The sequence below is a fragment of the Rhododendron vialii genome, chromosome 2a (assembly GCF_030253575.1).
Source record: "Rhododendron vialii isolate Sample 1 chromosome 2a, ASM3025357v1".
Classification (NCBI taxonomy): domain Eukaryota; kingdom Viridiplantae; phylum Streptophyta; class Magnoliopsida; order Ericales; family Ericaceae; genus Rhododendron; species Rhododendron vialii.
Window position 1 is genome coordinate 45,824,143 of NC_080558.1, and position 26,457 is coordinate 45,850,599.

General features: G+C 37.8%; 3 protein-coding genes across 3 annotated transcripts; 1 reads left to right on the forward strand and 2 right to left on the reverse strand.

Annotated features, from left to right (window-relative positions):
* Positions 1-189: 189 nt before the first annotated feature.
* Positions 190-13,710, reverse strand: LOC131317896 (long chain acyl-CoA synthetase 4-like). The gene is made up of 19 exons (XM_058347579.1): positions 13,502-13,710; positions 12,145-12,208; positions 11,943-12,032; positions 10,895-10,951; positions 9,905-9,953; positions 9,653-9,729; positions 7,883-7,922; positions 7,708-7,802; positions 5,703-5,873; positions 5,465-5,575; positions 5,305-5,392; positions 4,807-4,873; positions 4,217-4,292; positions 3,982-4,099; positions 2,825-3,070; positions 2,572-2,711; positions 1,365-1,550; positions 1,070-1,189; positions 190-460 (listed from the first exon to the last, which is right to left on the reverse strand). Exons 1-19 carry the CDS (start codon positions 13,660-13,662, stop codon positions 365-367), a joined length of 2,052 nt encoding a protein of 683 aa, XP_058203562.1. The 5' UTR covers positions 13,663-13,710; the 3' UTR covers positions 190-364.
* Positions 13,711-21,058: 7,348 nt separating this feature from the next.
* LOC131317898 (non-specific lipid-transfer protein A-like) lies at positions 21,059-22,078 on the reverse strand. The gene is made up of 2 exons (XM_058347582.1): positions 21,686-22,078; positions 21,059-21,233 (listed from the first exon to the last, which is right to left on the reverse strand). Exons 1-2 carry the CDS (start codon positions 22,018-22,020, stop codon positions 21,227-21,229), a joined length of 342 nt encoding a protein of 113 aa, XP_058203565.1. The 5' UTR covers positions 22,021-22,078; the 3' UTR covers positions 21,059-21,226.
* A 2,903-nt stretch (positions 22,079-24,981) lies between these two features.
* LOC131317603 (glyoxylate/hydroxypyruvate reductase HPR3-like) lies at positions 24,982-25,830 on the forward strand. The gene is made up of 2 exons (XM_058347136.1): positions 24,982-25,115; positions 25,527-25,830. The coding sequence occupies exons 1-2, from the start codon at positions 24,982-24,984 to the stop codon at positions 25,828-25,830; spliced, it is 438 nt and encodes a 145-aa protein (XP_058203119.1).
* Positions 25,831-26,457: the final 627 nt, after the last annotated feature.

Sequence of the window (26,457 nt, forward strand, 5' to 3'; positions counted from 1 at the left end):
TCAGCTTTTTGTAACAAACAGAATCAACTTTTGTTTCAGCTTTGACAAAAATCTCACAACTGTAAGTAAACAAGTTTATACTATTTCTACGAAAATCTAAAATTTGTAATTTGCAGCATAGTTTGTAATCTCACAGCTATAACATAAAATATGTATTCATAGTTATCGCAAACACTCTGAGCAATGTTTGGCACAAACTGATCTTAACCGGTGGACAAGTCGTGTGAGACTAGTGCGGTTTGTTTCTTGCTTAATGGTCCATGTTGTACAAGTTCTCATTTAGTTTATCGGATACACAATAGGGAAAAAAGTGGGATGAAAGAGAATGCAAAAACTTTCTGGGTCCCGCCGTCTAAACTGAGCCTTAGGGCTTTGAGCTCATAAAAAACCTCTGGCAACGAGGCTGCCGCATACTTTGCAAATTTGTACCTGTGCTCTCGTACATGTTGTTAATAGTATTCTGCATCACAGACATTTTATTTTAGATTCGTGTCCACATAAAAAGTACCTTAAACGTCGTCATGAAAGAAAAATCAAATTATCAAGAAGGGAATTGGTAGTACGATTCCCTTAGGCTGCATTTGGATCAAGGATTTGGGAATCGCTTTATCTTTTCTTTTCCCTCCGCAAGCCACTTGATCCAAACACGATCTTATAATTTCACAAGTGCCATCCATGACCATACCAAATTGTTCTTTGCCAGGGATGGTAATCTTATCCGAACTGACGGATATCCGAAACGACCAGCACTGATTGAGGCAATTTTTACCTTATTTTTTACCCGTGGTTTTGATTACTAGTTTGAAAAAAACGGTGGGTTTAAGTTTGGGGTCAGTACCCAGACAATGATAGTATAAGTTGAAATAAAATGCCCTCGTGATTTTTTACCTGTGGTTGTACGCCGGTTTGGACCGACTCAATCGCATAAATCGGGCTCACTATCTTTTCGTGCATTATGGTTAGTGTGTGCTTCTTATGGGTCCTTAAACCCCTAACAAGTGGGCAAAAAACCATAGTACAAAGGCATACCAGAAGATTTCTTGGCAGAAACAAGAGGAGATATGCATACCTGGTAGTATTTGAGCAACTGAGGCCTTTTCTTCTTGAATGTTGGGGTGAGAAGGTCGCGATCCATGTTGAATGGCACCGGGTCGAGATGAACAGCTTTTATGAACTCAAAACCTTTCAACTGTGAAGCATATAAAACATTTCTTAGGAAACTCCTGCGTCTATACGCCATTTCCACCCCTCCGATCAACCCCAAAAGATGTAAAAAAAAAAAAATTTGAAAAAGAAAACATCAACACATGACCTGTAAAACGAGACAGGTACTTAAAAGTAACTGAACAGTGAAGGAATCAAACCTTCTTTTCTCTTGCAACTTTTGCTAGCTCTCCGAGTACGTAAGCTTTTGCCCTGGGATTTTCACAGAGGGAATTGAAATCCCTAGTAGGAATACCATTTTCTTCAGCCCAACGTTCCAGTGCTGCTTTATTCGGGTTAAGAACAGCAATAAGGAAAGACTCGAAACTGTTCCCGTATACCCATATCTGAAATTGAAATGCATGCAGGATCAAACACAAGCTGATGTTTCATTAGGCAAACAAAATAGTCAAATGATCAAGTTACCAATCTGAATGGCCAGAAGTACATCTATAGATGAGTCATGACCGTTCCTAAGACACTGCAAACATTGTGTCCAATCGCAAACGACTTGGAAAAATACTTAAAACGCCATCGTATACAACGGAATAACACCAACATCTTATGAAGGTCACAACCTGTAGCAAACTAGCAAATAAGAAAAATTCTATTCCCGCAACCCCACAAATAGAAAGTTTTGAGTCTCAGTTCATCTGTATACTTACACCAATATGCTTCATTTTGCGTAGCGACAAAAAAATCTAAGATATCGAAAGGACCTACGTATTTGTTTCCTCATTGTTAGAATGGTATTTTTCTATTTTTCCTTTTTTGCCCTTTCAAAGTCTACCTGCCATAAGTGTTATCGATTAAGGTTTCATCCTTTCTCATTTTGAATGGTTTTATCTTCTATACTTCCTGCGTGTGCATGCTTGGAGGAGCAAGGAACTAGAGGTGAGTTCTCGACCTTCATGCTGAAAGAGAGATGCACCAAGTATTAGCCGAATATTTACACATCCTTGATTCCGATCAGCACGCATCCTAACACGTTGAATCTCTAGTGCCACAGTGAAAAAACAAACTATGACCTGAAGATGAAAAGATGCACATAATAGCAAACAATAACTTGAGATTGTAGGCTATTGTTGTCTTTGACATGATTATTATGGACGAGTGAGATTTCAGGCTCACTCTGTTTTCTTTTTTTACCCCCATCTCTTTCCGATTTCCATAATCTCCAGATTACAAGTTACGGAGTACTTAATTCAGAAACAGAGGAAGAAAACTTTTTGTCATAAGCTTAGTTAGCCAAAGAAGGAAACTTCAGATTACGATACCATTCTCTTTCAGTTTCGGAGATTTTTTCCCGGGATGTTATTACTGGACAGTCATATTTTGATGGAAAATGACATAATCGGAGAGACCTACCGAGTCAATACCAGGGACACCACCATAAACACTCTCCAACTTTTCAACAGCAACATATTCTCCTTGTGCAAGTTTGAAAATGTTCTTCTTCCGGTCAATAATTTTCATGCTCCCGTCTGGTTGCCATTCTCCGACATCCCCTGATGGAAAAACTTGTTAGGAACATACGAAGAAAAGAACAGAGAGAAAATCGTAAGCAATTTATGAATTACAGCCCCTAAGTAAATTCCATGAGAGACGGGTATAGGCAAACCTGTATGGAACCATCCATCAACCAGGACCTCTTTTGTGAGGTCTTCGCGTTTATAGTACCCTGAGAACACTGTCTCGCCCTTCATACAGATTTCTCCGCGCGGTGTGCTTGCAAGGGCATCGTATCCCATCTCAAAGACAGATTCTAGGCGTACTTCCACATTGGGCACTGGAGAACCCACTGTACCAGTCATATTCATCACATCTGGTGTTGCGAGAAATGATCCCGCGCAGGTTTCTGTCAGACCTACATCACAGAAACAAAATGAATGAAACATAAACCCATTAATTCGTTGTATGACACCAGATCATAGTCTCCTTTTTCTTTTTCTTTTTCTTTTTCTCAAGTACCCCAATCTGATACATCTCTGGCAAAGGTTTTCAACAAGGACCAAGGTTAGAATGCTCATTCAATTTGCAACCACCCTAAGTGTTGGGCAATCTTCATGCCTCGTGCAGAGAATCCGAGGTGGAACTCTATAACCAATTAAAATCCATAAGAAATCCTAAAGAAATGTGAAATCGAGCTGAGTAGCATTCTGATAAGTGATGAGCTTAATGGATTACCAAATGGAAGAAATTATCATCATTCATCACGCTTCTCCTTACTTAAGGCTGTATCTTATTGTACCATCACATCAAACCACAAGTATAATATCAAAGCATTCACCTTGAACGCTAATAAGGCCACTACACTTCCCTAATTTTCTAGAAAGTCTCGCGGTGGAATAAATTACAGAAGTCACTGAATGTTGTTAACAGGAAAACCACTCTAATTGATAAAGCACGGGTGTGTTACACTGCACGCTATTTTACCATGTCCAGGAACTAAATACTCGGCATCATCTTCCAATCTTATTACAGTTCGTCAATCAAGTACCAATGAAGTTAAAAGAAAGATGCCTTCACTGAAAAGGGTGACACAACTCTAATACACTCTGGCGTTTAAGCAACAATGAAACATATAACTGCTCAAATGGGTGGGCAAGAAAAAACCCCAGTTTCAAGGGAAATTAGGTGAACTGTATCTCAATAGATTTATCTCCCCCCCCCCCCCCAAAAAAAAAAAAAAAAACTGTATCTCAATGCCAATAAAACAAGCAAAACAATTGAAACGTGAATAGGTATGTGTTAATATCCAAGGAGCATAGTGCATACCATATCCTTGAATAACATATGCACAACTCGTGACTCGGAAAAAGGTTTCTACATGCCTAGCGAGGGGTGCAGCTCCGCATATAATAAGCCGTACATTCCCCCCTAGTGCTTGCTTTACCTGAGGATAATAAACAGGAAAAAATGAGTTCTATTTATGGACAAAAATAAACAGTAAAAGAGAGGGAGGGGGGGGTTGTGGAAGATGTAGAAGCTCCCACATGTATACGTATACTACCTTACTGAAAACGATTTTGTCAAAATTTGGGGCTGCCTCCGTATGTTTCATCCCCTTCTTCATACGGTCAAGTTTGCTGCAGCATTTTTGAAGTGCAGATAAAGATTAGATTAGATGGTAGAAAACCACAATGACTTAGCTTAACCTGCGTTAGCCAACAACTGAGAAGAAAAATCTGAAGTTCCCACCTATACGAATGATGGAGGACATGATGCTTCAAATATGAGTAATGAAGTAAAAGGTGGTGATCTTGGAGGGCAATTTCAAGCTTAAGCAAGTACAATGAGAGAGAAGAACAAATGCATGTATGCCAAAGAAAATTAGGAAAGTGAAGTTCCGCAAGGACAAAGGACCAAAATTTTGGAAGCATTAATGTCTAGTACAATCTGTTGCATTAGTGGTTGCGAAGATGTCGTTTGACCAAAAAAAAGAAGATGTCCTTCAAGAAGCGAAAAGAGGCTTCAGCTGAGAGGGTTGAATAATAAAAAGTAACTTAGGGAGTCTCATTTCTGAATTGTGACTCCAAAAATGTCCTCATTGCTCTGCATTTCCCTTCTAATAAAAGGTGTGACGTGTGGAGGAGAACTTACCTTCTGTATGCGATGTCAAACAAAGAACGCTTAACGAGACTCCCAGAAGAAATCTTGTTTTTCAAACCTGAAAATGAGGAAGTGAATTATACGGTGACATGCAATGCAAGTAACATTCGGGGGACTAAACTGTGTGGGCTATATAATTGCCCCATAACATAGGATTATCATGAGCCGACAGAATGAACAACTTTGACTTTACAATCTTTGTTGTCCTGGATTGAGAATTTAACGCTGTCATGGAACACTCCACAATCAAAAAATAAGCAGACCCAACAATTTGATTTTTCTTTTTTAGATTTTCTTGGATCAGAAGATAATTTTGAGCTAAAAGATGGAAAAAAAATTGTAGATCACTTATGCCAACTCTTTCACTGCAATTAGTTGATTACTGTATGGTGATCAAAACCACTGCAAATGTATAGATCCACAGTATTTATGAAGCGCACAAGGATTAGAGAATTCAACATTGTGTATCAGGCGAATAATAATGCATACCTGTATAAATCATGTCCAATACTCTGGGAACAGCACAAAAAATAGAAGGTTTCAGCGCACCAAGATCTTCAGTCAATAGCTTGACATCCTAAAAGATGAAACGGACGACAATTGTTATCTCTCACTCTTTTGTGAAAAGAAAAGAAATTTGTCATCTTACCCCACGCCAGAATCCTATTGAGCCGCCATGACGGATAAGAATCTCCTCAATCACACGATCAAATATATGTGCCAGAGGAAGATATGAAAAATAAACATCCTTTTCGTTGAACTGAAAGATTCCAAAAACAAGTACAAGAAATTTCACATAAAAGAAGAATAAATTGGTCGATCAATTGAAAGCCCATGGTTTGTCTACACATGGTGACGGAGGATATAAATCTTCAAGCCAACATTACCGGTTCATTCACATTCTCTTGCAGCACACGGTTCATCCCAACAACAACATTTATAATGCTATTATTGGTGATCATAACACCCTTCGGGTCACCAGTGGTGCCACTGGTATACATTATTGTACAAATATCAGATTTCTTCTTTGCTGGAAGATCATACTGCTTATTTTCTCCCTGCAAAATGAATGGGTAGTAGTCAAATTAATGTAAAAAACAGTCAACAGAAGTACCATACTATCATGTATCGTCTATACTTGTCACGCTGATGAACTGGCACTGCGCCAAACCAGTAGGTAATTTATCAACTTTTCTCATTAAACAAGCAAACATGGGCCGATTTACATTTATCTCATCAAAGGATAAGCTACATAAGCATGTCAAAAGACCATAATGAAATAGGAAAAAACGTGCACTGTACCTTAAAAGGGTCCTCTGACCATGAGATCAAAAGCTAAAAAAAAGCTTAACAATGGCCAATCACCCTAAATACTATGTACTATCTACCATAGGTGCGCAAAATATTTCCCAGAGAAGTAAAATGCCACAGCTTTTTCCAGGTTCAATACAACATACTTATGTAACCTTTAAGTAGATGTTTGCCTTCTGTGTGTCATACAAAAGACAAGTTTGTCATATTGAGAGTAAACATCGTATCAAAGCCGTAGATTTAGTGCTTTCGCCTTCAAATTCACATATGCAGAGTTTGAGCATAAGATTTTGTACTGCTATGAGCTAGTATAAGCAAGATTTCTCTCAGCTTGTGATAGTTGCTTTAAGAGCCAAGGCCAGAAGACAGCCTAAAAACATTCATTGACCAAACTCCTTTTGCATTAAAACTTGTGGCCCAAAATCTCTTTAAGGGGCTCTCAGATGGAGGATGCTTTGGACTTTTTGAAATCAAAATCTGGGTTAAATTAGTGTCTATATGAATTTCAGTTTTATGCTAATGACAAAGTTATCAACATCATTTATATGTTTGGGTCAGTCAGGTACAGGTAATATGTGTAATTACCAATTACTAAGAGTGGATAGTGTGTTTATTTCATGGCATCTGTTGTGTTGCTTCAGAAGTATGAGATTTTAGCAAACTTGAGCTTGAGTTCAAGCCGAATGGAAATTTCATGGGCCAAGCTTGAGCTGAGATGGCCTTAAGCTTTAGTTGAGTTTGAGCTTGTTCACGAGCCTTAACGAGCTAAAAATATTATATATTTGTGCTCACATATAGGTCTAGTGCTGCAAAGACATAAATTAGTTCTTACATTTACAACATCATAGAATACACATACGTAAGTTTATAAATACTAAATGTACAAGTTCATAGATATACAGAGTGTAAAGTTTCCATTGTGTACATATGTAAGTTTCTATGTATAAAAGTAGGATAAGTTTATACATATTCAAGTTTATACAAGTATCTACATATTCAGGTTGCAAGCCAAAAACCATCAGGCTCGGGCTCAGCTCATTTATTAAACGAGCTTAAAATTAAGGTCCAGGTTCTATTTGTTTGATAGACAAACCGAACTCAAACAAGCCTCTACCGAATCGAGCATCGAATTGTTGCCGAATGCTCGCTTAATTTGCAGCCCTATTTAGGATGTGATTTAATAATTATCAAGATCAATTGCCAGCATGCTCTTGTGCTGGCAATGAATCCAGCATGTTATATAAGTTGCCTAACCAATTTATTATCTGGACATTTAGGAAGTAGTGTAAAGAGCAATGTAGGTGCAATCTTGTCAGGCTCGAATCTTTTCGAACTACAATGAGAGGGAAACCATTGACAATCCCTAATAATTATGCACCTAACAACTTCCATTCTTAGAAATTGACTGCTAGTTTCCTAAAAACATATTTAATGAGCTACAAAAAAGGCATTATTCAACTCAAATTCAAACAGCCCATCTCAACAAAAAAAAAAAACTATCAAAAACAAAACAATGAATAGCATGATCATTGACAACGCAAGTCGATATGGGGAAACTTACAGACTAAACAAGTAGCTTACCAATACCAAAAATTCATGCCAAGTATATAGGGCCAGACCAAACTTTTTAACTTCTTCTCTTTGTTCAGGAGTAACATCGCCAAAGCTCACAATTGCTACATGGTGAAATCATAACACAATTCTTAATAACTGCAAATGCAAATGGACGCAAAATGCTGAATCAAGTGCAACTTACTTTTCAAGTATTTTGTTGTGTTAGGGAAAGTTTTCAGCAGCTGAAAGGGAAAAAGTAGAAACAAGATCAACTCAGATACAATTGTTTATAGCTTGTTCCTACTACCACCAATTTATGACAGAGAACATTAAAACTAGCACCAGAATAGCTTGTCACAAAATGGACCTTTCGGCTATCAGATGGCATAAGGACACGAATGAACAGGTACAACGGTAAGCTACTCTGACTAACCCTGAGGTTAACGCATTGCAGATATTCTCCCAAGCCATCCTAAAAAGAAACCAACCTCCCGTCTTTGGTTGGCTCGTAATGTAGGAGACGGAAATTGAAAGTTAACTGCACCTTCACTTCATGGAGAAATTGCCTAATTACCTGAAGTTGCCCCCATCATCCTCCCATTTCCCTCCCACCCCCTGCACCCTACCAAATCTTTCTCTCCATACTCTCTCCCCTCATCTCTTGACCCCACTGCCACGCCTACACCGCTCCTCCCCAGTCACTCTCAACACTCGCCATCTACTGAGACAGCACCCTTCTCCAAAGTGTTGGAGTTTTTCAAAATAAAATTGGATTTTAGTTTGGAATTTTCAGAAAGGTACTAAGTGGGGATTTTGTGAAAGGTTGCTACACTTTTTCACATGAGTTGTGACTTTATATAAATGATTGTAACACCCATTAAATTGGGGTGTGTTCGTTTGGAAAGATATGATTATTAGAAAGGGATATGAATCATGAGATGCCTCCAAGAGGCATGACTCTTCCTAATTACTTGTTTAAAGGATGCCTACTAATAGGCATGTTCTTTCCATTAATAGGGTTGTTTACTAGAGACACAACCTTTCACATAAAGGTGCCTATTAGTCTATAAATAAGCCATTGGTTAAATCAATCTATATATTGGAAAATTTCATACTGAATTGCTCTCTTTCTCTCTACACAGTCTCCTCCTAGAAATGGCAAACTGATATTCTGTTATATCTCAAAATAGAGTATCAGTTCTTGGTTCTTTTACATTTGCTTAGCGGATATTCTGTCTGTCTTCGTTTGTACAAACGCGGACAGAAAGAACCTAGAATTCGGATTCGATTTATCTTAAAGGCGGATTTGCTGTAACCCGGTGCACACCTCATGGTGGGAGCAAATACTGTCTTTAGGAAAGCGTTTTCTTAACGTGACTCGAATGCTTCTACCGTTCCAAATCTCTCAGGCGATGCCATCACTTTCATCATTTTGAAGACCGGATTTCCAACACAAAGCCCTCTCTGACTCTCTCTAAGCACAATTCCTAGAGGCGTGGCAGCCGTGATTTGTGCATATTCATCCCATCTCCACTTCTCTCTCGAGGTAATCGTCCATAAATTTCAGACCCCCCATTCTCATACTCATACGTCATCACTGAACCGAACCATATACATTTTCTGTCTCTGAAACAAGAAACGCCAACCTATTTTGAACTCAAATTTACAATTTCTCTTTGCTTCCTCTTTTCCATACAGTTTTTACCTTAATAATTTGACTTTTTGAGAAAAAATTGGGGATTGCTAAATTTACCATTTTCTAAAGGAAGTGTACCATGTTTCAGAACGTTGTTACCAAAATGTAATTCGCTTGAGTAGTAGAGTTCCATGGTAACATAGATCTGAAGTGAGGTAATAAACCTCAAGGAAAGGAAAATAATTTTGACTACTTTAGAGGTACTAATGTAATCGTTATAAGCTTTGCGGGATGCCTCCGTAATTAACCCTAAATTACGATATGAAACATCTGTACCTCTGGAACCTTCTTTTCATGCGCAAAAGCAATCGTAACCTCTGCATGGTTGATTATATATTCCACAGCATTAGCACCTGTATAAATCATGAAAGAGGAGCGGTAAACCTTCTATCACTCTTACATGTATTGTATAACGACAAGAATATAAAAAAAGAACACAGCTTCTGTTTGGCAAAAGCAAACTTACAACACAAGGTGAAAGAATAAATAACTACATGCTTATGTAACCCAATGCAGAAGAATACGTACCAAGGGTATCGTATAAAGGAACACAAGTAAGTCGATGCGCGTTGCATGCCTGCATTAGTTTTCAGAGTTAAAACACAAGTCTTGAGAGTACTGCTCCTCATGCAACACTAATGGGAAGAACTATCCACATAAAGGGTAACACCGAAAAGAAAATCATGCGAGGATAGAAAAGATATTAGCCCAGAGAGAGATGGAACATGATAAATTAACAAAGTAGAACTTCTGATGTTTTCTGTTACATCACACAAACGACATGAACATTCCACTTTTTCTTCTTTTTCCATCGGACATCTTTGCAGAGAAGCAAACTCAGGGACGGAGCTAGGATTTATGTAGAGGGGAGGCCGAAACTTAAAACCTAGAATTCGACATATTCACATGGTTGTTGAATTTTTTTTGTTCGAAATTCAAGCATGAAATCTAAGGAAAAATATAAACACTTTCTAATCGTGCTAGACAAAACATACATATACACATGAATAAGTAGTCATTTTTCCCACTACATAGCCGCTTTTCATTTTATTTTTAAAATTTGAAGGGGCCGATATAAAACAGCATGCGTATTCAGTGTATATTTTATGCTATATGTAGAGTGATTCTAGCTAGCAAGGTTGGGGGAGGTCCGGGCCTCCCCACCCTTACACTTACCTCCATTCCTGAGCAAACTATTCCATCTTATGAACTACATGACCAGAAAATAAAACAGAGAAAGTAAAAGATAAATAGCAGCAGGAGGAAGCAAGAACTGCAGATACGAATGTGTTAGAAACTTCAACCAAAACAGGATACAGCACTATAAAAAATGTCAAGATGTTTTCTTCTTGAATTTTTTTTATAGATATGAATTTTGACTTTAACAAGAACAGTGAAGAAGCTGAAACAACAAAGAAGGTAAAACAGAGAGAGAGAGAGAGAGAGAGAGAGAGAGAGAGAGAGAGAGAGAGAGAAAAGAAGAAGAAGAAGAAGAAGAAGAAGAAGAAGAAGAAGAACCTGCATGCTTATGACCCACTCTGAGCAATTGGCCCCATAGATACCACATCGTCCTCCCTAAAATAAGAAGCCAATAATCAAGGATGGAAGACTAACAAAATACTAAATTTACAGAGTTTTCTCAAAATTTTCAACTTCTCCCTTATTTAGTAACGGCATGCAAAATTTGTGATAATAGTAGCATATACTCCCTCCGTTCAAAATTAATAGTCTGGTTTGATCTCCAATGCAACTTTGAAATTGTTAATATTTTTCAATCTATAATGTCATTAAAGATTTTAAAATTTTTGTATAACAGAAGCTAATTGAGATCTATCATATGAGATCTATATTGCACATAAAATTCATTATAGATTGAAAAATATTAACAATTTAAAAAATGCATTGGAGACCGAACTGGACTATTAATTTGGAACGGAGGGAGTAGTATTTAAAAGACTAATTTCAGCAATGAGAAAGCCGCGACTTGAAATTACAAGTAACCCATATCGGTGTAGACAAAAAACAAATCCAAAGTGCTAGAAACGCATCCAAGTGTACATCCATTTGTACGTCTTCTCTCACAAGTGACCGTAGGACTCTCTCTAAATAGTATTGTGGGTCCTACCATCACTTGTGAGAGAGATGTAAAAATAGATGTAATATTTGATGTGTCCATAGCATTGCTGAAAACAGATTGAAAGGAGGGCTTCAACAGAGCAATCCACAGAATGCGGCAATAGCGACCAACGTAATGGAACTGCAGGAAAGCAAAAGCAGGAAGCAACTAATTAAAGATAAAGGAGAACAACATTAACAAAAGCGCGGCCAATGCAGAAGCAAGTTTCGCGCACGGAAAGTCGACCGAGGCAAACGTTAGACTTCATTTAGAACACATGTCAGTTTGAACTGGGCCTTTCGAAGTGAGTGTATATGCAAAGCTTTCCTCTCGAAGATCAAGCTGGCTTGAGCAGGCCTTAGTAGCTTCGAATCGCGATAGCCACGTATTGAACTGGACAAATTTAAAACCCTTTACTCTACCAATAGACTAACAGATCGTATAGCTTACATCCTCAACACCACAGCTGCGGATAGAGTTTCCAAGTTTCATTACGGTGTCATATACTTCTTTGTACGTTAGCCATACATATTTGCCAGCCTGCACATGATAGAAACAAACATAATCTTCGGCAAATAGTTAAAACAAGTAATAAAAGGCAGAATCCGCTGGAAAAAAATACACGTTAGATCGATGTTGAATGGAAATATACCTTTCCATTGAGAATCTCCCGCTGACCGAGCATCGAATTATTTGGATATTTGTCCACGGACATGCTGCAACAGGAAACTAAATATTATTCACGCACCCAAGCAGGAGAATTTGTTAACGATCATCATCGCAATTTGATCTTACTTTTAGAATAGTAAGAGCTATTGTTGCAGGCAGTTAACTTGTAAACCTAGAATCCAACACTGAGTAAGGCCCGTGCAGGACTATAGGCGCTAACCACCACTTCAAATATATGGACAAACATCAACATTTACATATGCCACTATCAGTACCTAAAACCTTCAATTTGAATGCACTAAGTTGTATTCAAGAAGTGATTATTCATCCCGCAGTCCAGTGTTCTAAAAATCTCTAGGCACTAGTTAGGCGGAAGAAGAGCGCCTAGCGGCCAACTAATCGGTTGTCTAGGGCTACTAACCGGCACCAAGGCCGATTTTAATCTAGGTTTGTTGAACCAGGCCTAGCTGTCAACTAATCGGCCGACTTGGGCTACTAACCGGCGCCAAGGCCGATTTTAATCTAGGCGTCGAACCCCGCCTAGCGTTTAGGCGCGAACTAGTCGGCCACCTAGACCGATTGTAACATAACAATTTACACTTTTTGTGTTGATACAAATTTTACACTTTTTCGAAGTTTTTTTTTCTTTTCGACGAAACTTAGTTGGAGATGTACCGACATGGGCACGGCATGATTAAAAAACTGCACGACATGATTAAAAACGGCACGGACCGTTTGACACCTCTACTCTGAATACAAGAAGACAAGAGGAAGGAGGGAAAGAGACAATAGACACCAAAGGAAACGAGGGAAGAAAAGGAAAACCTGAAAAAACAAAAAACAAAAACAACGAAAAAAAAGCTCACCACGTCTTAAAAAAAATTTCGAGGTTGGCACCACAGGTCTTCAACAATTCATAATTCGTAGACTTCAAAATCGCCGAATTATCAAACTGTTTCTTTGTACAAATCATTTCAGCTATATCTTTACCGTCATTTTTTGGGCCTTTCCTTGGCTTCCATTTAAATTAGGCCCTGAGTTTTATTAAAAAATTCTTACTAATTTTATATATATGTAGAGCCCCAAAATTAGATACTCCCTCCATCCCCCAAACAATTTGTCCACTACGCAAAACAAACGATCCTTCAAAAAATACTGTATTAAATTTTGTTTACAAAAGTACTATTTTACGTTTTTGTTTTGCATGATGGACAAACATTTTGAAACATAGGTATAATTTTGAGGGCCGATCCTCGACTTATGGCCAAACCTGAACGTAAGGTATATGATTCGAATTGACAGGGAGATAGTAAATTAAACAGAGAGAAGAAAAAGCTCACCGGAAATTATCCCAACAGGTGTCCCCGCCTTGAACCAACGGACCTTCTGTGGCTATCGCACTGCGATACACTGGTCCAGTCGTAGGCGAATCCGTCACCTCTACCACGAACCTCTTTGCCGGCGACATCGAGGACACTTTGCTTGTCTTCAACGGAGCCATCTCTCTCTCTCTGCAAAGAAACTGAAAATCCGGACGAGTGAGCGGGAATGGCATAAAAAAAGAAGGCGGGGAATTTATATTTATAAACTCCTCTGCTGACACTGATCCTCCTGACGTAATAAGATTGCAAGTTGCCACCTTTCCTTGAAAGAGGGCAAAAGAATAATTTTAGGGCGCTGCTATTCGCACCCCTCTATTTACTCCCATAGCCCGTTAAAAATTTTCAATTATAATCGACAGTTAATTACCGAAATTGAGATATATTTTCAGCGTCCGATTACCGAAATATAATTTTTTTTTCAACAGATGTTTACCGAAAATGCATGTTCGGCAGTTGTTTACCGAAAGTTGAACATATTTTCGACATGTAGCTACCGAAATATAATCTTGTTTTCAACAGCAATTTACCGAAATGTTATTTATGATTTTCAACAATCATTTACCGAAATTTAGTGGGCTACGGGAGTAAATAGAGGGCTGCGAATAGCGGCGCCCTAATTTTATATACCAAACTCACTTTGCCCCCTCTCCTACAAAATAATTTTCATATTGTCCTTATATTTTTTTTTATTTTTTTATTTTTATAATCAAAAGGGTTGGAGGGGGCGACCGGCGTCCAGCATAGCAACCCTCCTTGGGCATGACCATAGAGGCTCCTGACTCGCAGTGAAATGTCCGATTCGAGCCATAGCTATTGTCCGAGAGGACATGCTGTCACCACAACACCACCTAGGCGCACAGCTGGCACAGGACCCTCCACACGTCCCTCCAGTTCATATATGTTTTTTGCAACTAGAGGGGCCCGAACCCGAGTGCACACGGAGGGAAAGGCACTCCTGTGCCAGCTGGGCTACCACCCTTTCATTCAGTGTCACTCTTTTTTCATAGATATGTAAAGGAAATTGATTTTGCCACTCTTTTTTTTGTTAATGTCACTCATCTTCTCTTACAAAATAAATCATCTAATATAGATACAAAGGAGAGCGATATTAACAAAAAGGGGACCGATAAAATCACTACCCATACGTAAAAGATACTAGTAGTAATTCCTAGTGGCACTCATTTTTTTTTTTCCCTTTTTCATCAAGGAATACTTTCACTCGAATGAGGACAAATAAATAGAGTGTCCCTGAATAAAAGGAGGTGTTGGAATCATTTCCATAAAAGATAGAGTCAGAGGGGAGATTAATGAGATTATCAAAAAGGGGTAATAAGCAACTCGGGGCGGTATTGTGCACCATTTAGATCGTCCGTTTCGACAGTTAATGATCTAGATTTTAAAAAAAATTCGAACAATCCAAAACACTTTTTTACAGTTGAGATTGTACAACATCATGCACAGCACCACCCTGGGTTCGGGTAATAATTTATATGGATTTTGTTTGGATAAAGGCATTTTTCGTTATTAACCCACTCAACAAATACTACTCTACTATTTTTCAAGTTTTTCGGAGGGCAATGTTTAAAAAACTTATTCAACTCACGCATCAAAGGAAAGCATTAAAATTGATGGAACTTTCTCGCTCTGCAAATATAATGACCCCGTTCCAAAAACCTTCTTAAAAAATAAGCAGCTTATTTTACATTTTCAAACTAAAAAATAATGTAAATGAAAAATAATTTTTCAATTTTTTTTGCATCGTATAAAAAATTTTATCGAGATCTTTCAAACAAGATCCATATTGCATATCTTTAGATTTCAATAAAACCATAATTTTTGAGCTTGAAATTATCATTTTAAAAATAAAGACTTTTTTTTCGTTTGCTAACGGGCTCACTCCTCAAATAGTTAACTATAATTAACAATTTGCTTTGTTTTCGTTGAAGACAAGAAACTAACAAAATAAAATAAAATACAACAAACCAAAAAAACCTGCATGGAACCATGACACCGGAAGGAAGTGTCCCATCTTATTGTACTGTGTTTTGCTTATTTATAAATTAAATTTACTTTCTGGTCAAAAAAGGCCAAGTTAAGTTTTTGTTGGTTTTACTAGCCATAGAAAATTGATTCCTACTTATATGCTTACTTTATTTCTTTCCAAAACTCTTTTTCTATATATTAATTAATAAATGTTCCATCCTTCATTGGATTTCCCTCCCCCTCTCCCCCAACTTGATGTACCCTTTATCAAGTTTCTTAATAAATTTTTTGCAAAATAAAAATAAAAATGCTCCACCTATTCTTTTATCATCTCACCATTTCCTCATCTGCTGCTCTAAGGTATTTTTTCAATAATTACATCATTAATTCCCAAAAACAACAAGAATAATTTTTGGCCCCTTGTTTGATAATCTAAATTCAGCACTTAAAACTGAATCAATTAAGTAATAAGTGATTCAGTAGGTTTGATAACGATATTATACATTAATTAACAAATTAAGTGCTACTTAAAATATAAGCTAAAAAATTGAAAAAAATTAAGTAGCTTTAAGCTACTTAATTCTGGCTGAATTCTTGTGTACTTGCATTTAATTACCATACCACCACCACAACCACTCCCACCACCACCACCACTCCTACAACCACTCCACCACCACCACCACCACTTCACCGCCACCACTCCACCACCACCACTCTCCTACCACCACCACCACCACCACCGCCACAATGCCACCATTGCACAACTATCACTCCACCGACACCACTCACTGTCACCATTACACCATCACTCCACCGCCACCGCCACCACTCACCGCCACCATTACATCACCATCACTCCACCACCACCATTACACCACTATCGCCAGCACTCCAATACCGCCGCCGCCGCCACCACTCCATCACCACCAACACACCACCACCACCACAATCAACATTCCACCATTATTATAAGTACATTGTGACCATTAGTAAATAATAGAGAATCGGAACTAAAATTAATTTATCATTTTTTTAATTCAGTACTTAATATGTTTACCAAACAGCTTTTCAGCTTAAAAAATTCTGCTTTCAATACTTAATTTTTTAACATTCAATTTCAGTTTTATCAAATAAGTAGTAAAATTAGCAGCGTTGAAAAATTCTATAGTAGGTAAGCGGATTTATGTGTAAGGTATTTATGATTTTAAATTTAACGTTTTTGTGGTCTGATCCATTCAAGGGTACAAGAGCAAAAATATTAAAGAAACTAATAAATTACTTATCACGATTTTTTTGAAATTCAGATTCTATTAAGGGAATCCAGAACGTCCAATTGAACAGATTGAATAGGTCAGGGGGAACATAAACAGGAGGATTGGGGCAAAAGACCGGCATTGACTTTATATGCTAGCCAATGTTCCCAAGGTGTAGCCTATGGGAGAGTCTCCCCTGAGTTACGCCTTTTTAATGTATAAAAAATATAAAATAAAATAAAATAAGTGTTTACACCATAACACCAAATAAAACAAATTACAATCTACCGCAGGATTGATCGAATACTTGAACTTGCTGACGTCCCATGAGCAAGAAAATTGACCCAAACTGCGCACAATCGAACGTTACACTGGCTCTAATAGATTGCCGGATTTTAATCATAGAAGCCGCCTACGCAGGGAGCCTGAGAGGATGCCCTCAATTAATTAGGAGAGTGGATTGGAGTCTGGAGATGCTCTAAGCCGGATATAGAAGGTTCAAATTCTTGGACATGGGTTTGGGTGTCCAAATCTTGATGGCTTGGAGGCCGGGGATATTCTTATTGCCGGATATGATATTCGGGGCCATAAAATGAAACAAACATCGGATTCCAGGCATTCGGATTTCTTATCTCAAGTAGTATTAGAATATGACTTCGATGTTACCCATGGACAGATGACTTAACCGCAGAAGATGGGGCTGCAAAATGCTTTTGAATATTGGCAAAGGAAATTAAATCCATTTTTACAAAGAAATTAATTTTTTGAGGATCAATAGTAAAAGGGTAAAACCCAAATAAGGTATTGAAATCCACCTTTCCTACCAAGTAAATAGAGTACCCCCTTTTTCCTTCTTTTTTTGTATCTAGAGTATCAGAGTATCAGAATTGCGTCTCTAGAGTATTAGAAATCCTTGCGCCTTCTTACAGGATTTCTGGTACTCTAGAGGCACAATTCTGGTACTCTAGTGCCTCCTTACCGGAATTGTTGGGAATGCCTTGAATTGTTTTGTCCCACATTGGTTAATTATGTTGTTTCCGTTTTTGCACTCTTATAAATAGGGGATTTGGGTGGCTTCCAAGTGCTTTTGTGGCATCTCTTTCATAACGTGGCCTTTCTAAAGTTACGGATTACAACTGACTTTTTGTATATCTTCTCCACGTTTGTTAGTGAATCCCCTCTCTCTCCTCGCCAGCCCATGACGTACCCATCTTGGGGAACCACGTATATCTTGCGATTTCTTGTTTAGTTTTCTCTTTCTCGTTCTTAGTTCGCATTCAGAGGGTTCGTTACAACAGATTTCTGGTACTCTAGAGGTGCAACTTTGGTACTCTAGTACTTTGGATAAAAACGTGTTTTCAAACTTAGAGCTGCAAGTTCTTTTCTATAGCAATTCAACATTTCTATATTTTGCACTTACAAATTCCCAATCTCCAACCGTTGGTCAAGTTTATATTTAATTTTTTTTATTGAATTGCCGACAAAATTAAGTGTCTATGATCAATGGTTAGATTTTCAGAATTCTAATAGTTTTCACTCTAAGATACTGATTCGATAGCATTGTTGCTCGAATTGAGAGTGCGAGCGCCGAGCGCAATGCAGTATTGAGAGCATGAGGGATGAGCGCAAAACATTTTGAAGGATTATTTGATTAAGATTGTGCCGATAAATATCCAACTTGAAAGGGACTTGGACCCAAAAAATAAAAAATAAAAAACCCGGACAGCAGCTCATTTTCTACTGTGCTAGCTGTTTTCGGCAGTGGTGCCCAAATATTTCTGACCGTTTATAGTCTGGATATAGCCAGTCACACATGTAGGAAATCTCTTTTTATTTCAAGAAAAACTATTCGGTTTATGTACGCATTTCTATTGCTACCGATAAATATCCAACTTGAACTGGACTTGGATCCAAAAAAAAAAAACCATGGACAAGAGCTCATTTTCTATTGTGCCAGCGGTTTTCCACAATGGTGCCCAAATATTTCTAACCGTTTATAGTCCTGGATATAGCCGGCCACACATGCAGGAAATTTCTTTTTATTTCAAGAAAAACTACTCTGTTTATCTACGCATTTCTATCGCTTTTCTAAAAAAAAAAAAAAAAGAGCAAAATTATCCAATGGCAGCAAAATCAATCTCTCTCTCTCTCTCTCTCTCTCTCTCTCTCTCTCTCTCTCTCTCTCTCTCTCTCTCTCTCTCTCTCTCTCTCTCTCTCTCTCTCTCTGCGAAGACATTATAATTGGTGGCATGGCAAGATTGAATTGTGATGTAGTAGTATTATTTAAGGAATTATCTGCTCCATTTCGATGTATTATCTAAGGAATCAAAAATCGTGCGTGTTAGTTTGCTAATACTGTGCCTCTTACTAATGCAAATTTCTGGATCCGTCTCTCTCCCCGAAGGACATTAGGATTTTTGTGGCAAGATTTAATTGTGGTTGACTAAGGCTGCGATCTGTGAATTAAGATCTAGTGATGGATGAGGTGATTTGGGAAGTTTCCAAGTAGTACTTTTTTATGCAAAGGATGACATCAGTTTGCTAGTGTATAAAATTTGGATGAGAGCACGGCATTGACCTGATCAAATGATTGGTAGAAGAAGATATATACCTAATAAATTGATTTTTATTAAATTCGGCTGCAAACGTAAGATATATACCTAGTAGGGTCCGAATCACATGTATGTATTGCGACTTGCTTGGTTGGAGAATGAGTTAGATTGCTTGCATATGTGTAGATGTCATTTAATTTTATATGCGTGAATTATAAATGGTTGATAATCTAAAATGTTAGGATTTTCTTTCACATGTATGCAGAAATTATGAGAAAAAAATTTCATTCAAATAACTTGTAGGGAACAATCTCATAGAATTTTTCCAAATTAAGTTGAAAATTTGACAAAAACTACTATAAATGTGAAAATATTTGGAATTGTGCAGCGGTCAGAAACCCTCTTAGCCCAATTATATAAAGTTCATGGGATGGGCTTGAGCCTAGTTTTTGGGAAAATGACGGTCAATGACGTATTTTGATATTAATATTCACCAAGAACATTTTTCGTATTAACAAATGTTCTTAGCATGTCCTTTGTGGGTATTAATTATCAAAACACGTCATGGGCCGTCATTTTCCCTTAGTTTTTTGGACGTGAGTCGGCTAGACTCGAGCCCAAACTTCTTTGAGAGCCCAATGAGCTTGGATAGGTTAGCTGAGACAGATGATTTATGGCCCGGGTCAATTTTACACCCGTAATCCAGCCCAACTTGGGATATAAAGTTAGCCCACAGGCCCCAATAAAGTCCGGCTCAACTTTTACAAACTGAATCTCTGTCTGGTTTACGAAGCAAGAAACTATTACAAAATGTAAAAAGTGTTGCTAGAGATAAACTTAGTATTATTTTTCCAAAAATTCTTAGATGTGCAAGTGTTTGATTATGCAAAATGATGTTAGGCAAGTGAACATACATAAATTTAACGAGCCGAGCAGGTAGTTGTTCAAGTTTCATTTGAAAACTTAAAGAGTTTCAATTCATGATCAAACTTAGCTTGTCTATGCGAGGATCTGACTCCCGGCAACGAAATATGCACAAACAATACTAGTGGTTCAAACAAGCTTTGATTGAGCCAAACACGAACCGACCTCGAATAATTTGAATTTTTATATACTTTAACTATAAGCCGAAAGAGCTAATTAACAGTTTGTTCAAGCATGGTTTGAAAGCATAATAAGCTGTATGAAAATATTGTAAGTTGAATTCATTTCTATAAGCGCATCTACATTCATTACCCTTTTGTCTACTCAAACTCAAATTTTGAATAAAATCCCTCAAAAATTCACTCCACTCATTTACTCAAAGTTATACCAAATTGAGTGTTACTCAAATCAACGAAGACTCAGATTTGTATTCAAAATTTTCAAGGCTATTTCTCCCCTCCCTAAATTTTAACAATGCTGCTAATAAAGCTCTTACTTAAATTTGTGGTTAGATTTGAGTGTGTTCATCAACGTATTTCATAACAAGCATAAATAAGATAGGGTTGGAGATGCTCTAACAATCCTATTTTCAACTACTTTAATTTTAACGAACCAACACGATCTCAAACTTGAGGGGACCTTCGTCAATTGGTCCAGCTCCAACTATTCCTGACACGCGGACCCTAAATAATGCATGTAGGACCTACACAATTTCAAACGTAATTGTGTCTGAATCTGTAATCGAATACAGAACATAAGTGTTTGAAAACCCACAAGCAAACTAGCTACTAGTAAGAGCTCTATTACTTCCACCAATAAATTAAGGCAATATTTATTTCCACCAAAGGATAATCATATAGTAACATTGAGAAGGATTTATTTAACTAAGAAGCCACAACCAGATACAGCCTTTATTTTATTTTATTTTAGTTGAACGGGATACAGCCTTTATTGATTATCACCACCTTCGATCAGACCCTGCACCCAAAATAGTAAACATTATCAGGTATCTGCATAAGTTCTAGATTATTCAGACTTAAACCACCATTTGTTTTTGAAATTTTTGCTTTGCTCAAGTTTATAGTTATTCAATTCGTCCCAGTGAGTGGATCTGAAAAGTAAACAATTTCGCTCTTACGTTTTTACTTTACGGGCTCAAGATGTCATTTTTCCCCTTGGGATGAATCAAAAAATTTATTCCTGAAGCTAAGAGATTTTACAAATACAGATAGGTATATTACAAGAAAATAGTCTAAATTTAAGTAACTGATCAGCATTTGCTCCGCTTATTTTTATCTTTTTTTCTGGAATTTTATTAGTTTTGGGTCTGATATCTTTATTTTTGGATTGGTTAATTAATTAAGATGGTCCAAACTCAGAAACTAAAATGTGGGTGTGTGCATATATGGTTGAGAGAGAGAGAGACGAACGTGGAACAGTCGGTGTCAGCAGTGACGGGAGGGAGTGTAATCTGGACTCCACACACACCAGGAAGAGCAGTAATCCGAGAGGGGTCGTCCGCCCTGGCAACTGCAGTGGGCTTGAGGCATTCGCAGACGTCGGTTCGATCTTTCTGTGTGACGATGTACGCAGCAATATTCTGTGCACCCTTGCAGCAGTCATCTGTCGGGGAGGCCGCGGTATCGGTGAGGTAAGGCTGACAAGGGGTTAGTTCTTGGACCAGGGTCTCGCACGGTGGAACAGCCGCCGCGGCTACCGAGCACAAGATCGACAAAATGGCGAATGACCCGAATAGCTGATTCATTTTCAAGTGCTGAAAATTGTGGTGGAATTTGGATTGTGTAGTTTTGTGGGTGGGAAGTGAAAGAGATCGAGAGAGATTTATAAGAGCATGGGAATGGCCTGTTTTGGTTTACCATGCATGTAGATTTCATGATCCTTATTTTGGGGAATAATTGTTGTCACATCTCCTTTGTGATATCAGTACAACAACTGCTTCTAGATGAAATGCTTTATAGTGCAGTTCAAGAAAGCCACAGTGTCATGGCCAGCCCAGAATTACGGGCTGCGGATCCAAGTGTGCATTTCTTGGAAGACGATGTTGGGTGCTGACCCTACTTGCAGATGAAAATCTCTTAGCTCCTTAATCGTTTTTGAGTTTGTTACGTCGAAAGACGGAGTTTGGGTGTTGACCCTACTTGCTGACATATGAGTTGGATTTCCCTCCCTCTCCTCCGATCGACTTGATGTACACTTTGTCAAGTTTCTTAACAAACTCTTTGCCCATCAAAAAAGAAAGAAAGAAAGCAACAATGTTCTTTTAACGAGATGTGTTGTTGGAATAGTAATGCGTTCATTATAAGCTGGGAGTGAGCATCGATATATGCTTTTAGATTAGCTCTTCAGTGTGGGAGTTGACTCCTGACTTTCTTTCTTCTAGTACTTAAAGTACACGTCTCTGATGCCAATGGGCCGGCCAAATGCCTTTTTGGCTTTTACTGGTGTTATGAAACTATTACCCATTTTTTAATTTCGTTCTCAAACTACCAAAATCACCTACTTCATCCTCAAACTATCTAAAACCCACCAATTGAGTCCAATTAGTCCTTTTTGAACTCATTAAAGGACTAATTAGCTAGACTTATTAAAGGACTAATTGGACTCAATAGATTGTATTTGGATAGTTTGACGATAAAGTGGGTAATTTTGGTAGTTTGAGAATGAAGTAGAAAAATGAGTGATAATTGAAGGAGTAAAACATTAAAAAAAAAAAAACTCTTAATTATTTTTATTTGCGTTATTTATCAAACATTTTGGAGCATCGTCGTAATCATATGGTATATTGGTATCCCAACTTGTTCTCCACAATCACATACTACTGGGGCGTTCCGCTTTCTTTTTAAACCTTCTTTTTCAAAAAAAAGGTAATTTTAAGCTTAAATATAATGAAAATGACAAATATATTTTTACTTTTTTTTGCATTATTTAAAAGATCTCAATGAGATCTATCAAACAAAATTCATATTGGTAGAAAAATTATTTGCGTAAACACGTGATTTTTAAGCTTAAAATTATCTTCCTTTTCTAAAAATTCCTTTTTTTAGAAACCGGAACACCATCTACTACTCTCTAAGGATCAGCTTCTTCGCAATTCAAATAAGGACCGCAAGATGCAACAAAGAGGTGCTTCTCAATCGTCTATCTCTACTGTTAATCATTTAAATTTGTGGGGGAGTAAGGATTTTTGATAAGTGGAGTCGGAAATTTGAACTATATGTAATTCACTTTTCTAATTGCTAGTTGAAAGGAACAATTAGAATTAAGAAGTTAATAAAAAAGTGTGTGCGTGTGTGTGTATATATATTAATGGAGTAACAAAATGTAACTTCGATTTACAATTGACCTCAACGACTTTTTATGATACTTTGTAAACAATGGATGATAGCTTCATTTGTAATGGTTTCAAAAACAACTTTCTCTATATACATAACCAAACTATCATTCATCCATTGACATGCGATTTCGAAGCCTACTCTTTACAGTCTTCATAGCGGAAAATGCTCTGCCTCTGAACGAAACCCTTGATTTGTTTTGAGGAACGAACAAAACTAGCGCTACGTTTGAAAATTTTGTGGGTGGATATTCTACTTTGACTCATTTTTTCCCTAAAAAGTGGGATCAAATTAGTAAAAATTATACATGTCCTTATGAAAATTAGCAGTCAGTGAGATTGGCTGCCCACCCTTATCTCTATGTCCCTCCGCCCTGAATTTTCAATCGGCCGAAAGTCTTTTCTAAATCTCAACTATTTACAATAGTTCTGGGTACTACGGAGTATATATCAAGGTTGCACGAATTTATTCTCTACAATCCAAATCCAGACCGCGAATAAACAAAATCTATTTTTACCAGTTACCAAAAAAAAAATCTATTTTTACTTTCCACATGAATGTGCAGTTAACTAGCTCCTAATAGAATGTGATGAGTATGAATTTTTAACATTAATGCAGAGCACTACGGGTATGACATGTGGCCAGGTGCTCGCAAGGTTTATACCGGTCTTCAGGCTTACAACGCAAGGAAACTCATGAAAAAGTTGGGTCATCTCACAAATGATCCTACAACTCCCACTAAGTCACCAACGATCCCATAACCGGCGCACATCTTTCGCTATAAGTCTATATAAACCACTCACACTCACAATTATAAGGTAGCTGATACTAATTTCCCTCTTTTACAATACTCTCCATCATTCACCTACTAACTTAATCGTTGGAGGGTCCATAATTGGAAACACCACCGGTTCTTGAATTTGTTTTGCAGGGAATCTTTTCTCAAGGCTCTTGGCGTGATCATTCGCATTTGACAAGAGTCTCGTCGAAGTGCGATCAACTGTCCAGATTTTGACATTAACAAAATACAATGGGACAATCACGAAAAAGCTCGAGCACCACCCAATAATGAATAATTTCCCCCAAATGACACCCATGTGTTTTTTTTTTTTTTAAAAGATCAATGACACCCATGTGTAAAGTTAGAGAAAATACACGTCGAAGTAGTCAGCAGTGAGCCAACAACTTCTAACTAAAAAAACAGAAAGTACTATCAACAAGCCAAATACCTCTCTCTCTCTCTCTCTCATTTCAATGGCCTTCTCCGAAGTAGAACAACAACATCATCAAGTCGAAACTAATACTACTTCATCGGATAATCGTCCTCCGCTTCTCATCCATCGGCTCTCAGTGATCGACCTGTCCTGCAAGACATGGCGTCTGACCACCAAGTTCCTTCTCCTCGACCCATCGGACCCTTCCTTCTCCTCCCCGGAGGCCCTGGCCCAAGCAGCACGGGCCCATTGCCGGTCACCAAAGACACATTTGATCGGTACCCGTCGATCGAGTGCGTGGTGGCCGCAGGGCCAGCTCAGGCCCAAGGCCCAAGAGGCCTGGGCCTCGGGCATTCAAAAAATTTTAAATTTCAGGAGTACGTACTAAAATATTATTTGTAAATCAGTATATATATTATTTGTTCATTTTGTACCACAAATGTCTTTGCTAGCTCAGAGATAAATTGATTTTAGTCCATGTGGAGTGTTTAAGTTTGAGTCTTCTCAGCAACTTTTTCTTTTGAAATGTTTTCTTCCCAAAAATAATGTTATTTTAACTGTCAGGTTTTGAAATCAAGTCAAGTAGAATTCAAGCCAACTACTTTGATCGTTGATGACAAAGCAATTAACATGCATTGTAAAGTTTAAATTAGTAATATAAATAAACATTTCTATCATTGTTGTTTAATTCTAAAAATACGTAGGTACCGCCCACAATTTAGCCTTCGATATCCAAATCTTTTTAGCCGGCCCTGGGTGGCCTCCAATGTCGGCCTCGACGACCACGTCGACCTCTCCGAATGCCGCCGCCTCGGCATCACGGTCACCAACGCCAGCGACACCTTCTCCTCCGACGTGGCCAATATCGCGGTGGCACTTCTCATCAATGTTCTCCACTGCGTGTCGGCTGGCAACCGGTATGTTAGAGCCGGGTTGTGGTCCGCCAAGGTCGCGTATCCTCTTGCTTCCAAGGTCATTGAGTTGGATAACACTAATAAGAGTCAATAGGCTTGTTCTACATGTATTTCGCTTGATCCATCTTGGTTTCTCGATCTTGAAAAGGGAAAATGGGATGTACTCAAGAAAAGAGAAACTTTATTATCGCTGTTTCTGTGAATAGTATTTACGGAGTTGCATCGCGGCCGTCCGTTTCAATATTGGATGGTCCGAATTTAAATAAAAAAATTTCAAGTTAAATCCTGACCGTCTAATGCCGAAACAAACGGCTGAGATCATTCTAACTGTGCAATCTCTCAAGCAAATGTTACATAAGCACAATTGTAGTCCAATCTTATTGTCAAGTGATGTGAAGATTATACATTTTTTAATAATGACCTACAATAATAGTGGTATTACGATTTGAACGAAGAAAATTAAAGTCATACCGATTATCGATGAAAATTATTCGTAACTAGGATTAAGCCTTTTGGAGCTTTTTCTTATTTTGCTCTTATTCAATTGTTTTTTTTTTTGGCGTTTTTAATTTTGTGGTTAACTTATGTGAATTATTAATTCGTGTCGATTAAAGGAATCAAAAAGTAAAAATTATTACTTTTACCTAAATATTTTTAAAAATATTCAAGGAAAAACCTCAAAAGCTGACTTTTTGACACTGCAAATCAATAATCGACAAAA